General features: G+C 39.1%; 1 protein-coding gene across 7 annotated transcripts in view; it reads right to left on the bottom strand.

Annotated features, from left to right (window-relative positions):
- The window catches only part of BICD1 (BICD cargo adaptor 1), a 189,557-nt gene that overhangs the window by 13,755 nt on the left and 160,852 nt on the right, over positions 1–14,950 (bottom strand). For 2 of the 7 annotated variants that reach the window (XM_036456898.2, XM_036456906.2), the window contains 2 exons: positions 11,813–11,821; positions 26–101 (listed from right to left, as the gene is read on the bottom strand). The exons of 2 other annotated variants lie outside the window; for them this stretch is intronic. In XM_036456898.2, coding sequence (XP_036312791.1) covers positions 26–101; positions 11,813–11,821 — 85 coding nt within the window. Of the gene's footprint in view, positions 1–25; positions 112–11,812; positions 11,822–14,950 lie in introns of all 7 variants that reach the window. 3 more of the 7 variants (XM_036456899.2, XM_036456908.2, XM_036456901.2) reach the window with 2 other exon arrangements.

Here is a 14,950-nt window from a genome sequence, read left to right as displayed (position 1 = left end):
GGAGAGAAAGGACGTCTGAAGTTACCTGACAGTCGGGCAGTCTTGCCTCTCTGCTAGTTGTGAGCACTGTGGCGGTACGGAGGCAGCAGGCTGCTGACAATCTACAAGAAACTGATAAATTAGACATGTATACAAAGAGACGACAGAGCATCATGTTAGTAACGAAGCAGCTGCCTGAGAGATTTAGTGAGGAATGCGTATTCACCCAGAAACATCTAGATTAAGCTATTCCCCCCAATCATGCCGATAGAAAAGACAAGACTTTTTTCTTAAATACCGTATTAGTGACACGAAATTAGTAATGAGATTTCTCAAGCACATCAGGACACCTGTGGCCATTCGTATTTGGTACTTGGATACATCTGAAAGTAAAGGGTCCTTTAATGTAATAGAAAAATCTTCGGGTTCTAAACTTGCACGTGACGGTAGTGACTTGCTTTGGCACTTAGATCTGCTATTTCCAAAATGGAATACTTTAATATAACTGACTTTATTGTCAGGACAGCTGGACATAGTATCATCCCATAGGTACATGGAGAAAAGCAATCTTTTCCATGACTAATAGGAGGATATCAGGGAAGAAAGTAATCTTTACAGTTTTCTAAAATTAGATTTTTTGTAATTTTCCCAAGAAATAATTGGTTAGCAGAAATCTTAGGATGTGTAAGTTGTTAGTAGCTGGGACTGATGAGAAAACCAATCTGAATGGGAAATCCACTTTTGTTTTACTTTTGCTATTTAAAAGTATATAATATATAACTCATGCTAGGTCAGTGGTCGGCAAACCGCGGCTCTTGAGCCACATGCGGCTCATGAGCCGCGGTCTGCTGCTCTGTTGACTAAAGAGTTTTCAGACCACTGTGCTAGGATAACAAATTGCTAGTTAATCATGCTTTAACTGATCATGCTTTACTGGTACCAGGCCAACCACACTAGAATCACCAAGGAAGCTGGCTAGAAATACATAGATTATATTTCTGCAAAAAGATTTGGCAAAAAGGTTAAAATTCAAATTATAATTAGAAGTTTGATTATTTGCAAAATTTCCTCTTGCTAAATGCTTAGATTATGTGTTTGCCTAGCCTGCCTCTTTCCCCATGTTATGAAGATAACACTTAAAGATAAATTCTAAATTTGCAGCCTTGAATTAATGAGAATGTATTTTTTTAAAATCTGTATTCCAAAACTGTATCCAAGTATTGCTTGTTCTAAAGCCAGTATATTCTCTATTATAACAAAATCTGACTAGAACTCCAGACTATCAAAATTCATAAAAGTTGCTGATGCTTTTGTATAAGATATTGAAAACACACTACAGCTGTCTGTGATGCAGAGTAGAACACAATAGAAGGCAGGGTTGGTTGGAATTCATTCAGGAGAACATTATTGAAGGGACCCTTTAATAAGGCGGTCTTTGTTGGAGATTAACTTATTAATTATTGATTATCAATAGGAATGAGATTTGATTCTTGTTTAGTATCTGATATTCAGATTACACACTCAGTAAAAGTCCTTCAAACATAGCAAATATTTCCGTTTTCTCTGCTGTGAGGCACTCTTTTTGTTTTTCTTTAACTCTTTGTTTTCCCATTTTGCAGCTTGATTAGCTCAATGGTTCCCTTTTGTAGAAACTCAGAGTCTTAAAGGATGAATTCCTTTATGCTCCTTTTATCTTTTCCAAAGAATTTTCTAAGTGATAATTTAGGAACATGTTGGACTAATTTAGATAAGGATTCTGATACAGCCAGGTGTGTGCTGCCCTCCCATGGTGCATTTGGGTAATGTAATGGATGCAAATGAACCCGAATCCTTGGAAAACATGCTGGAATCTGGCCTTATGCCTTACATTGCAGGGGAGGTATAAATACAACTCTTTTATAGCAACGTTTTGGCCTCCATGAAATGAAAAGCCCTAGAATCTGGGCCAATGCAATCACACATTATTCATTTGAAACAGGGGTCCTCAAACTTTTTAAAGTGGGGGCCAGATCATGGTCCCTCAGAGAGCTGGAAGGCCGGACTATATGAACTACTAATTCCTACTGTAACACCTCGGCTGCGCTCACTGCCCAAAAAACCTGGCGGGCCGGATCAGACTCCTCTGCGGGCCGCATGTGGCCCGCGGGCCATAGTTTGAAGATGCCTGATTATTCATTTGAAATATGTTGTGTGTTGAAAATTGAAAAACCGGTGAGCAGGACTACAATGTACTACCTAAATGAACTCTTAATATGAGGTAGATAGTCCTTCCATCTGTAGTGAATATCAGCTTTTTTTCTTCTTTAGAAGTAACATTCTCTGGCTAATTATTATTAATTGTTGCATTTATTATTTATATGTACTTAAGGGATAAAAAGTGAATTCCACAAATAAGATGGTGATAGAGGAAAACAAAAGAAATTTTAAAAATAGCTGTATTGCTCCAACTCAATTTTCTTCTAAACTTTTCTCATGTCAGTAGCCATCTAATCACATGCATGTCTAATCCCGCCGAACAGCCCGTGTATTAGCATGTACTTGGTGAAATGGAAGGGATGAGTTGGGAGATTGAGGAAATCCCCTCCAGCGCTGAGATGCTGTGGGCTTTGCATAAACTCACCAGTTCGATCTAGGAGCTGGTAAACTAATTCCTGAAGGAACTAGGCCTCATCTCATTGTGTTAGAGGGCATAAAAGGTGAACATTATGTGTCTTAAAGGAGGAGGCATTAAAGAACCCTTGCAGTCACTGCTGTTATCTGGGGGCTACCAAAATTAGTCTCAACCATTCAATAGTCAAGTTAAACTCCTATTATGTGTCTGAAACTGTGTTTGGAGGTGGGGATAAAAGGAAAACAGAGAAGATACAGTCCCTGGTCAATGGAGAAACACAAGCACATTCAACAAGCAATTACAAACAAAGTGTCATGACAATGAGGTGGTGATGATGATGGTAGCAGCTCACACTTACTGATTGATGGCCATGTACTTGGCGCTGTGCAGGCACTGAAATGCAAGCCCTTCTTTAACTCTGTTTTATTATTCCCCGCTTATGGATGAGGAAAGAGGGATTTTGGTTAAGTAACTTGCCAAAGTCCACTAAGAGGTGAGGCTGAGATTTGAATCTAGGACTGTATGACCCAAGGGCTGAATTAAACTTACAGACACATTACTGCCTTACTGCCCACGATAAGGAAGTTAGGGCTCTCAGAGCAGAAACAATGAACTAAATCTAAGTGGCCAGGGAGCGCTCCCTGGAAGTTTTGACAGCTGTGATGTACATCAAAAAATAAGAGTTGGCCAGGAACTTCTTAGCAACTGTTATGTGTTTATGGTCTCTACTAACAGTAATTAAACATTTTACAAGATTAAAGTGTTTAGTTGAAAGGTCCAGAACTGAATTAAATAACACTGTGTATTTATATCATAAAGTCACAGGCCTGAGAAAGGCCACAGCATACACAAGAGATTGTTAGTGCCTTAAGGGCAGAGGTAAATAAAGGATGTTATTGCGCAAAGCACCTGTGGGTCTGTTTTAATTACACATGAAGAGCATCCTTATACGACATTCCTCCATAAAACAAAGGCCAAGGAGAAAGGAAGGTAGTAAAGACAATGAGGACAAAGGAAGGAAATTACCAGCTGCATCAACATGAAGTAGTTTCTCCTAGAAACTTATACTAGTTATCTGTCTGGACTAAGACACTCTGGAGTTCTTATTTTCACTATTCTTACCATGAGGAAAGCAAGTATTTTTGGTATATGCGACAATATCAAAATCTCATATATCCTGAGACTGTCTTTTTTCTTTAACATTTTTCATGATCCTTGCTACAGAAACAAATTCAGAGTTTAGCATCAGAGCAGGGTGTCTACAAACACTCAGTGATTAATGAATTACTACAGATCACCATATATATATTAACTTGCTCAAGGTCACAAGCTGGAAAGTAGCAGAGCAAGTATTTTACTTCAGACTTTTCTGATACTCACTACTCTCTCAAATTGACACCAGCTGCCTCTATAACATACCAGGGTCATAGAATCAAAGAAACATAAAAACTTCACCAGACATGGTAGCTTGGAGGCAACCAATTACCTCAAAAACACAAAGCAAGATAAAGGTTGGGGATAGCCGGGACCGGTTCGGCTCAGTGGATAGAGCATCGGCCTGCAGATTGAAAGGTCCTGGGTTCGATTCCGGGCAAGGGCATGTACCTTGGTTGTGGGCACATCCCCAGTAGGGAGTGTGCAAGAGGCAGCTGATCGATGATTCTCTCTCATTGATGTTTCTAACTCTCTATCCCTCTCTCTTCCTCTCTGTGAAAAACCAATAAAATATATATATTAAAAAAAAAAAAGGTTGGGGATAATGTCTAGTTTCTCTAAAGAGGCGGCTGAAATCAACAAAATTCATTGGCTAGGGAGAAAGTCTCATCCTATATTTTCCTCTTCAGGCTTCTACTATATTTTAAAACTTTCCCAATGCAACTTAGAAAATGAACGGAGTCTCTAAAAGTCAATGCCCACCGGTGGCGGTTTGGGTGGGGAGGGAGAGCCTCCATGGAAGGAGGCAGGGTGCGCCTCTGTTTTGGCTCCACCCCTGGCTCAGAGGAAGAGGTGGGAGGTGGTGAGGACAGTTGGGTGAAGGATGATCTGTGGAGATAACACCAGGCTATGAGGAGTCGTGGGGCTGCGAAATGGCGTCCTGGTGGCCAGATGCTGGGCGAGAGGCAGGGCAGCAGCTCTCTGTGGCAAACAGCCTCCTCTGGAATGGCTTTCACTCAACCCCTGGCTGTCCTGACTTGAGAACAAATGCAAGCCTACCGTTTCATGAGATCTTATTTTCCACATCACATCTGCTTCCCTCATGACCATAAACTCCTCTGGGTGCTATGTACTTTCCCATGAAAACTCTCTCTGTCCCCTGAGTTTTCCTTAGGTCACATTCTTTATTTTTAAAATATATATATATTTATTTACTTCAGAGAAAAAGGGAGAAGGAGCAAGAGATGGAAACATTAATGATGAGAGAGAACCATTGATTAGCTGCCTCCTGCACAACCCGTACTAGGGATTGAGCCCGCAACCCAGGCATATGCCCTGAATAAGAACTGAACTGTGACCTCCTGGTTCATAGGTCAATGCTCAACCACTGAGACACACCAGCCTGGCAGGCCAAGTTCTTGCAAGACATGATTTCAACTTCCCTCACTCTCCTCCTTGCTCCCTGACCATGCCCCAGTTTGTGCACAGCCTTCTGAAAATGAGGTGTTCAGGACAGAAATCAGGTGAGATAAGATGTGACTGGCGGAGTGGGGTGGCAGAGTCTCACCTTGTCTGAGACATCCTGGTTCTATGAAAAGAGCAGAAGCCCGTGTGGCATTTTTTCGGCAGCCACATCTCCCTGATATTTCCCATGAGCCTGCTTTATTTACAGACAGTGCTCTCAAGCTACGCTTTCTCCATCCTGAAGTTACAGTGTCTGGGACTCCAATGGAATATTGTATGTACTTTTAGCTTTCTGTTCACTTCTAACAGAGGTTTCGCCTTTTCCTACCTGAACTATCTTTCAGATCTGATGCTGTCATCTAGCATATTAACTTCCTCTCCCTTTTATTTCTCTTTCAAATCAGAAAATGTGATAACATGACCTTGATATCTTTATATCTAAGATTAGCAACTAATAGTAAGGCTAGGCTAAGTAGAGACCATATTTTATAAATATCAGTCTATGAATTTGGACCCTTTGAACATGTCCATTCAACCAGTTATGAATCCAAACAATTATAGTATTATCTAGAATTTCTGTCTAAAAAATATTGTAAAATACCTGGTTTGCCAAAATGTTGTTTACTATTTTGCCAGGTTTTATAAGCAAGAGAATGAGGGTAAGTCTAGCATAAGTCATTCTTGAACTCATGCTGGTTTTTAGTAATCCCTACCTTAGATTGAGCATATGAAACCCATTGATTTCTAGAAATCTGCTAAGGATCAGCCTCAAGGTTTTAGGTCTACAGGTTAGAGAAATTACTTTCTTTTATGAGAAATTACATTTCTTCTTCTGATGCACATAGGAATTCACCTTTTCATTTTCATATTCTATTTCTCCCTGGGACCTCTCCCCCTGTCTTTGTAAGGCCATGTTTTCTTTAAGCATCTTTCTTTCAACAACAACAAAAAGTGAGAAGGAGAGGGATATATGCTTTTCTTTTCTTTCTTTCTCATTTTGAAAATGGCAACTCATAAATACTCAAATATTGGCAGAAGTGAAAAATCATGACACAAAGAGCAAACAGTAACTGTCTCTTGATGAGTCAGTTAATATCTTTGATAACTTGGTGTACTGTTTCCAGGACTATTGAAGAAAGATAGCCTTAATAATCAAATCTACCCACCTGGGCAATTGCTGTTATAGAATATGACATCACTATTATTTCCAAATAGATATACTTTGAACAACAACTTTACCTATTTGAAGTAAACAGTCACTCTTCATTAAGGACCTTTCAGTAGAGCAGATGATTAACAGTAAAAAAGCAAGAATGTTTAATTATTAACATCATTACAATAAGAGTTGACAGGGACTTGTTCTAAGGTAACTCCATAGTTAATGATCACACCCTCTTTATATCCATAAGATATCCTTCTTTCTTCTTTCTGCAAATCTGGCCTTGTTCTTCCAAACTATTCCCTAATTGAGATTTCAGCAAATACATAAAAGAAAGAGCATGCAAAGGGAAAGTAGAAGGAAGAGGAAAGGATGAAAAATAATGGGTAACATGTAACAAGTCCTGCATATATGCAAACACTAGGCTAAGCACTTTGCATGCAACAGCTCTTTCATCCTTGTAAAAACTCAAAGAAGTAGGTTTTGTTTTTATTTTATAAATAAGAAACTGAGGCCTATGGAGCTTAAGGAACTTATGCATGGTCACTTTCTGTATGGTATTTATAGTGAACAAAATCTTTTTAGTGCTCAGGATACTCAACTAAATTTGGTTGTCATAGCCCATTTTACAGATTAGAACACTGCGGATCCGAAGAGTTAAGTGATTTTTTCTGAGGCCCCTCAGAGAGAGGAACAGAGTAAGAACCTGAGCCCAGGTTTCTGACTGTGCACCCCATGTCCTTTTGGTAGAATGCCCCATAGTGCCTGTTATATAGACTGACTATGTGTTTCCCCACCCCTCCAATCCATATGTTGAAACACTAACCCAGTACCTAAGAATATAACCATATTTGGAGATAGGCTTTTTAAAGACATACTTAAGGTAGGGTGAGCCCTAATCCAATCTGACCGATGCTCTTATAAGCAGAGGAGATTAGGAGTGTAGGACACCCCGAGAGACCCAGAGATGCATTCACACAGACAAAAGGCAGTGAGAAGGCAGCCATGTGCACAGCAAGGAGAGGCCTCAGGAGGGACCAAACCTGCCCACACCTTGATCTTGGGCCTCCAGCCTGCAGAACTGGGAGAAAAATAAATGTCTATTGTTTCAGCTCCTTAACCGAACTAATACAGAGCCTTTGTACCTGATCCAAAGTGAAAGCAGTTATTACTCTCTCTTATCTGCCAACTCTTTAGTCTTAATAAACCAATAACTAAACTTCTCTTGAATTCTTCTAAAATCTAAGAAGTCCAAGGGTTGAAATAAATAAATGTTTTAATTCAAGGAAACTCAAATGAAAGGATATATACAGAAAGCCAGAGCATAAATTGTAAGTGAAAATCTACACTTGAATTTCAGCAGACTTTCTTCTTAGCAAAAAGCACTTTAGAAAGATGTAAAAGTGGTCAAATCAGGGATGCTGGGGAAAACGAAATCAATGATAGGATGTGAAATTTGAGTAATTAGGTTAGCAGAAAGTATAAGTTTCTCTGCACTGTGCACTGAAGGACAGAAAAACTGCATAATGATTTTTAAAAGCCTCCCTAATGCAGGAATTCTGGATTTTTGTGGATAATAGCACAAAGGTGCTTCCCATAGTTACTGACATGTTTCTTGAGGTTTTTACACAACAATCTAAGGGAATGGGTAATGGGTATGTCACAACAATGTCCTTCTATTTGCCAATGATGCTTCTGCAGTAATTTTCTATACCTCTTTGCCTTCCTCTCCCTTCTTCCCTCCCCTCCCCCCCGACACTGTGCTCCTCAACTTTCCTCCATTTCAGCATGAATTTCGGGGTCCATGAGAGACCTCTGGGTTTTGATCCCCGCTCCACCACTGAGCAGTTGAGGGACACTGAGGAACCATTCTGCGTCTCAGTTATTCTATCTGTGAAGTGAGGACACGAAATGCCAATTTTGCAGATACCAGGTGAAAGAATGTTCGGGAAAGCACGTAGCCCGGGTTCCATCGACAGGAACTGGTCATTGATTAGACATGAGGGACCAAAGGGAGGAGTCAGCATCAAGAAACAAAGTAAATCCCACTAACAGGAAGGAAAATTAAAAAGGCCCCAAATAGACTATATGATGAAATCATTTCAATCCAGCCTTTGCTCCTCACATTGCATTAATCTGAAATGGTCTCCCTTCTCTCTGACTATTCAGAACCAACAAGTTCCAGCCTGGTCACTCCAGGAGGAAGTGCCTGCTTCCTCTAAACTCCTTCAGCACTTATCTCATCTCCACCAGCATTTCTCGTGTCCAGCGTGTGGCCACTGCTATCTGCCAAGGAGACCTAACTTCCTCAGCCAGGCTGCAGGGTGAGGCAGCGAGGGCCTTGCCTTCTAATTCTTGTCATTATTCATTTCCCCAGGGGAGTGTGCCTGGAGAATTTGCCTGTGGTGCAAAAATACTTTCTAATATACTGACTTCACTTCCCCTAACAGATCTTTGGACTCATTTCTTCATTAGTACTTTATTCATGCCATTGTTGGACAGATCCTCTTTGAAAAGGGAGAGTTTACAATTTAGATATTCTTGTCATCAGAACCACATATTTCTAATAAAAGGAATAAGAAAGAGGAAATGTTACTTGATAAAGATCTTAGAGCTAGTTTAGCTATATCAGGTCGTTAATGATGACTTTGATATATACATTTTAAAAATAAAATTTTAATTGCCATATTTAAAGTGTGCCCAATACTAAATTATTCCTCACTAAATCTACCAAATGATTAATAACATGTTGCTGAATTAACAGAAAAATTAATGGAAAAAAGCATCAAAATACGTTCTCCTAGGAGTAACAACTTGAACAGTTACGTAGTCCTATGATGCCTATACATGTAAACTGAAAAAACAAACATAGAAAGTAAAAGAGTTAGAAAAATATAAGAAAAATTTAAGGTAGAAACATTATATAAAGAACAATAATAAGGAGGCATGAGATAGCAACATTTACATACATAAAAACTGGTTAGAAAAATTTGAAATATTTTTTAAAATGAAATGATGAATTTAATGGTGCACTGACTATTTAATGGTGCACAGTTGATCTGTGAACAACTTTTAGCATTTTATAATCAAACACATAGAGTTGACTACCTCATCCCTTTTTGCCATACGTATCACATATCCTATTAATATATTAGTTTATCAAAAAGTACCCACAGATAATAGCATTATTTCCAACTACGCAGGGGTGCAATCTGCTAATTTATGTCACCAGACACTTCAGGTTTAACTTTACATCAGTGTTTAACATGGAAAATTCCCACATTTATATCCTTGATAGTCAGAAACAATCATTTACTCATTAAATCTTTCTGGAATAAATATTATTCATTAAATATTTCTAGAAAAGACAGAATTGTTGAAACACAAAAACATGTCAGTATAGACAATGCAAAAAATATTACTAATAAATCTTTAAAAACTTTTGGCTCTACCTTTACATAATGACAACTGTGTACAGTTTATTACACTTTTGGGACACACATTAAAACTGCCTTCAACAATGTAGACTCGAAGCATGACTTGCTAAGAACAGGGAGCATTTTTAGACTTTATAGTGATTAGAAATTAGACCAAGCATGTCAAACTCGCAGTCTGCAGGTCGCATGAAGCCCACAATGAATATTTTTTGCGGCCCAGCCAGTATAACTGTTTGTAAAAAACGTTTTAATAAAAATTTCATCACTTAATTTTTACAATATCCTCTTATACATAATTATTAATAACAAACTACAATGTTCTCTAAGGACATTGATTACAATAATCGTGTTGCATTCATTACCCTTATGCGCAGGCACACCATTTCTCTCCACTAATACTGGCAGTGAATATTTTAGCGGCCGATTGCCCCGTCATTAGTCTTGTGCTCTCTTGTTTGGTGTGCACAACCAGAAATATTTTGCTTTTTGAGAGCAAGAAAAATAGGTTTGCTTGTGTTACACTTATTAATTTGTGCAGTTATTCAGAGTCTGGTAAGTTAATGTCCAAGAAAAATATAAATTTTCATTATGTTCTACCCTGTTTCCTCGAAAATAAGACAGTGTCTTATATTAATTTTTTCTCCCAAAGTTGTGCTAGGTCTTATTTTCAGGGGATGTCTTATCTTTCCATGCGCTAGGTCTTATTTTCAGAGGATGTCTTATTTTTGGGGAAACACAGTATTATTTTATGTTATTGATTACTCATTTATTTCAGCCCTTTGTATTCAGCACCTCTCTATAGAAATAATATTATTCATTAAATACATTTCTATGAATATTAAAGCTTTTGTTTTTTTACGGCCTACATAAACTTAAACCTTGTATATTAGGCCCGCATTAGCCTTTGAGTTTGACATGCTTGGATTAGACAAAAACTTTCATCTAGCTTCCCATTTTCTGTCCTGAAGAATATCATCTGACTCGCTGGTAAGACAAAGCAATACTCATAATCTATTTTTATTTCAAACCTTGCAAAAAAAGAAATATAAAAATGCCTGGCAGCAGAGTTAATGTTCTGCTCCTGAACAACTTACCATTAAACTATGAGCATGTGTGTAAGCAACAGCCTTTGGTAGGAAAGACATGGGAGGTGAGAGGGAGGGTAATGAAATGCAGTGGCACCAAGAGGTAAAAGTACATTTTGCTGCTAGATTCTTACACCAAATAAACACCCATTAGGAAATTGTCTTTTGTTCAGAAATGACCTTTCCAAGAACAATGGCATAGAGTTAACTGGCACCACGGTTAACTCAGGGTGGTTTGGTAGATCCTTTCTCAATCAGTAACAGCATGTATCAGATAAAGACCAGCTTATACCTTTGAAATGTCAAGATTAATTCATCATCAAAAGAAAAGATAAAGTTAAACAAACTACAACTAAAAGATCAATTGTAAAAATATATACCAAACAAGAAAAATATATGAGACACCACTCAGTGAAATGTGTTTGATTTTCCTGTTCAACATTATTATTTTTTATCATTTAAAAAAAATCAATGCTGGGAAATACTCTGAGAGGTTCAGGGCATGGATCTGAAAATTACAGGCTTTCACCATTGTCAATTGTTTCTTTTTTTTCCTTTTGTTTTTTAAGAAAAGAAGAAAATCACTATAACACATAACCCACAATTTTGGGGGAAAACAATTCAGAAACCCCAAAACTAAGCCAAGTGTTTCAAAATATACTATATCCTCATAAGCAAATTAAACCATACGTATAGCCCAGATAAAGTAAAAGCAATATGTTTAAATATTAAATATTTTTAAATCCAAGTTCATAGAAGGTGTTGATTCATTTTTTTTTTCAAAGAAAAAAATAAGTATTTACAATGACAAGCTTTCTAATGTAAAAGTATTTGATTTGTAGAAATTTAAGTGAAGCAATGCTATCAGGAATATATCTATTAAAGAAAATAAGATTCACTTTCAGTTTTACATCCAACTTACCTCTTTTTGCTTGATGTCAAGTAGTGCATAAAAAGAGAAAAAAATGTGTTTAACTGATTCTACCATCATCACACAATGGCTTATTCTATAAATACCTACTCAGACTAAGCGACTGTACTATTTTTGTTTTCTCTAAGGATCCTATCAGCAGAGGTGGAGCCAGGTCTGCCTGGAAAGCCAGAAATAAGTATTTAAGATGAACTAAGCAACATTCGCCTTAGGAACTCTGTGCCAGGGACTCAGGGACCTTTGGCCAGAGCAAATGGTGCTCCTTTCTACTCTACATTTCCAGTTTCATTTCTTATGATCCAAACTGGTTATAGACTGATGTTCAACTTTTTAGCAAGACATAATCTTAAGTGCAATGAAGAATTGAGAGGTGAGGTTCAGTGTAGAACAGAAAACTGATTTGGTGAATCGCATCAGAACACCAAAAAAGTTCTTCACGTGAGCAAAATACATCACCTTCAACTAAAAAAAAAAAAAAAAAAAAAAAGGACCAATTTTATATCCACTCAAAGTAGGTTAAGTTAAAATGACAGTCCTGTTCTAAATCGTTATCCTGCAAAATAAATGCACGTGTTTTCATATAAATCTTTAGTGAAAATACTTGAAAATCATCCAAATCGTTTTTATTTAAAAATCTTATGATTGTGCATCTTTACTGCCAATAAAAGAAATGGATGACTACAAGTTGCAACTATGAGAAGAAAAAGAAAAAAAGAAAGAAAGAACCTTGCCTTTTAAATAATTATGATAATTATATTCTGAAAATATAATTATAGTCTAATCTAGTCTACCTTTCCAGAACATTCACTGACTCATGCAATGACAGGAGAGGCGTGTTCAAGAAGCAAGATCTGATTTGTGGGCTGGACACTCTGCAGGACATAAGTAACCTAAGCACCAGAGCAGAGGAGAGCATCTTGGGAGTCCAGGATGAGGAAGGCCAAAACAAGCGCGGCTTTCATGTGGATGGCTCACCAAAACTTTAAATGTGAGATACTGACAGTATATCAATGACTTCCTTTTTGGCTTAAAAGACAACAAAATTAATGATTAGATAAGCAACAGAAAGGAGTAAAGTCAACCATTTTGACTTGTGCTTTCCCTTGTGCATAACAAACACACCGTTCATGGACGACTAAAGAGCGGGGTGCGCGGAGGAAGAGACCCAAAGCTCTGCACCAGGAAAGGAGAGGGCGGTGGGTGCTGCCCTGCAGGGCGCACGGAGCACCGTGACTCTTGTCTGGTCGGTTAGCTGTGCAGTTTAATGACCAGGTCACTTGAAGTAGGTGTGAGTGCTAGGGAACTGCACTGTCACTTCATCATTGAAAACAAAGGAACAGTTAGCAGAATAGCAGGTGCAGGCTTCCCGTGAGCAATAGTCCTGCAAGGTGCTCCCTAGAAGTCAGCATCTCCGCCAGGCCCCACCCACACCCTCAGAGCCAGGGGAGCTGCAGGGCCAGGTTTGGCGCAGCCAGGAGAAAGGTGGGTTCCCAAGCTGTTGAATGCACAGAAGAGTCTGCTTGGCTGCCATGTTGAAGGGTACCGGATTAAATCAGCGGCCCCCATATCCAGTGTAACAAACTACAATAGGTCTGGGTTTGGACAAGGAAGCCCGCCCGTTTGGAGAAGGAAAGCAATGCATCAGCACGCCACCAGAAGTCAGCGTTAACGCAGAACACTGCTCTTTCCGGCCAGTTCATGACACATACATATATTAAACTGTTCGAAAGTATATTAGATTGCAGGAGTTTTCCTTGGTGAAAGGTATGCTATATGACGCTAAGATCTTTTAGCATAGTTCTGTTTGGAAACATGAGCTCCAGTCCGAATCATGGAGAGAAAGTTTGTACTCGTGGGATCAGAGTCTCAGAGTTGGGAGAAGGCCCTTCAGTATTTCTTCCCTCTAGCTGTCCACGCATCCTTATACATGTAAAGGGGAGCCTGACAGCTCTTAACCTAGAGACCGGCTTCACGGGGTACCTTTTGTGGCTTTTTCTTATTATGTTTTCCTTGGTATTCTTTCTAGGTAGAAAAAGTCCCTTTCAAAGCTGCAGTTTGAATATAGCAATCCAGGAAAAGCTTAGAATCAGAGGGTTTTTTTAGAACAGAGGTTGTTATGTAGTTGCACGAGGTAAACAGTAGGATACATAGACTAGTGCCAGTGGGTTGAATTAAATAGTGTAAGCAGAGCATAGAGGGTGCGGACAGCCATTTCCCCCTGGAATACATTGAGGGGGAGATCCCACTGTCTGCCAGACAGAGTTCAGCACTAAAACTCTTATTTGCACGGGGACGGGGGCCTTTGGGATATGAAGGCAAGGCCAAGCTGATGGCACAGAGTTGTAGCACCTGGTTCCTTGGTACAAAAGATATCAAAGAAACTAAGGGCTAGGTTCTGTAAGTATAAATATGTATGTCATGAACTGGCTGTACCAGGCAGGAAAGAGCCGTGTTCTACGTTAACACTGACTTCTTACAGTTTGTCTGGTAAAAAAAAAAAAAAAAAAAAAGCTGTTCTCTGACTTAAGAATGGGAAGCATACATAGGTAGAAGGTGGTGGGATAACATGAGCCATTTAAAAAAAATGGAGCCTTTTTATTATTGTTTTTTAGAGAGGAAGGGAGAAAGAGAGAGGAGAGAAACATATATCAGTTGCCTCCTATACACACCCTGACCAGGAATTGAACCTGCAACCTGGCTATATGCTGTGATCAGGAACTGAACCCTCCACCTTTCTGTGCGCTTGACAATGCTCCAACCAACTGAGCCACGGGAGGCAGGGCTGTGCAACTTTTAAATTTACAATTTAGACTAGTTTGTCCTTTGGGGGCAGAGTTGCTCTTTTTTGGTGCAGCAGGAGCTATGATTTAGGAACCAACTATAGAGGACCCTGTGTCTTTCAGGTTTTCCATCTGCCTGTCAATATTTTTCAGAGACCCAGAAGGTGCCGTTCCGGCCAGGTCTGGAAAGGAAGGTAGGTATTGCCTAGAATGTCCTGGACCTTCCCTATGTCTCAACCCCTCCAGACTCAGCCACCTTCCGGAGGCCTCTATCTTTAGCTAGTTAAAATTGTTCGTAAGTAAGGTCAGAATTGCACGGCCCAGTACAGTAGCGACTAGCCAAACCTGG

The sequence above is a fragment of the Pipistrellus kuhlii genome, unplaced genomic scaffold, assembly GCF_014108245.1.
Source record: "Pipistrellus kuhlii isolate mPipKuh1 unplaced genomic scaffold, mPipKuh1.p scaffold_m20_p_3, whole genome shotgun sequence".
Classification (NCBI taxonomy): Eukaryota; Metazoa; Chordata; class Mammalia; order Chiroptera; family Vespertilionidae; genus Pipistrellus; species Pipistrellus kuhlii.
The sequence above is the reverse complement of the archived record's forward strand: the minus strand, read 5'-3'. Positions and strand labels throughout refer to the sequence as shown.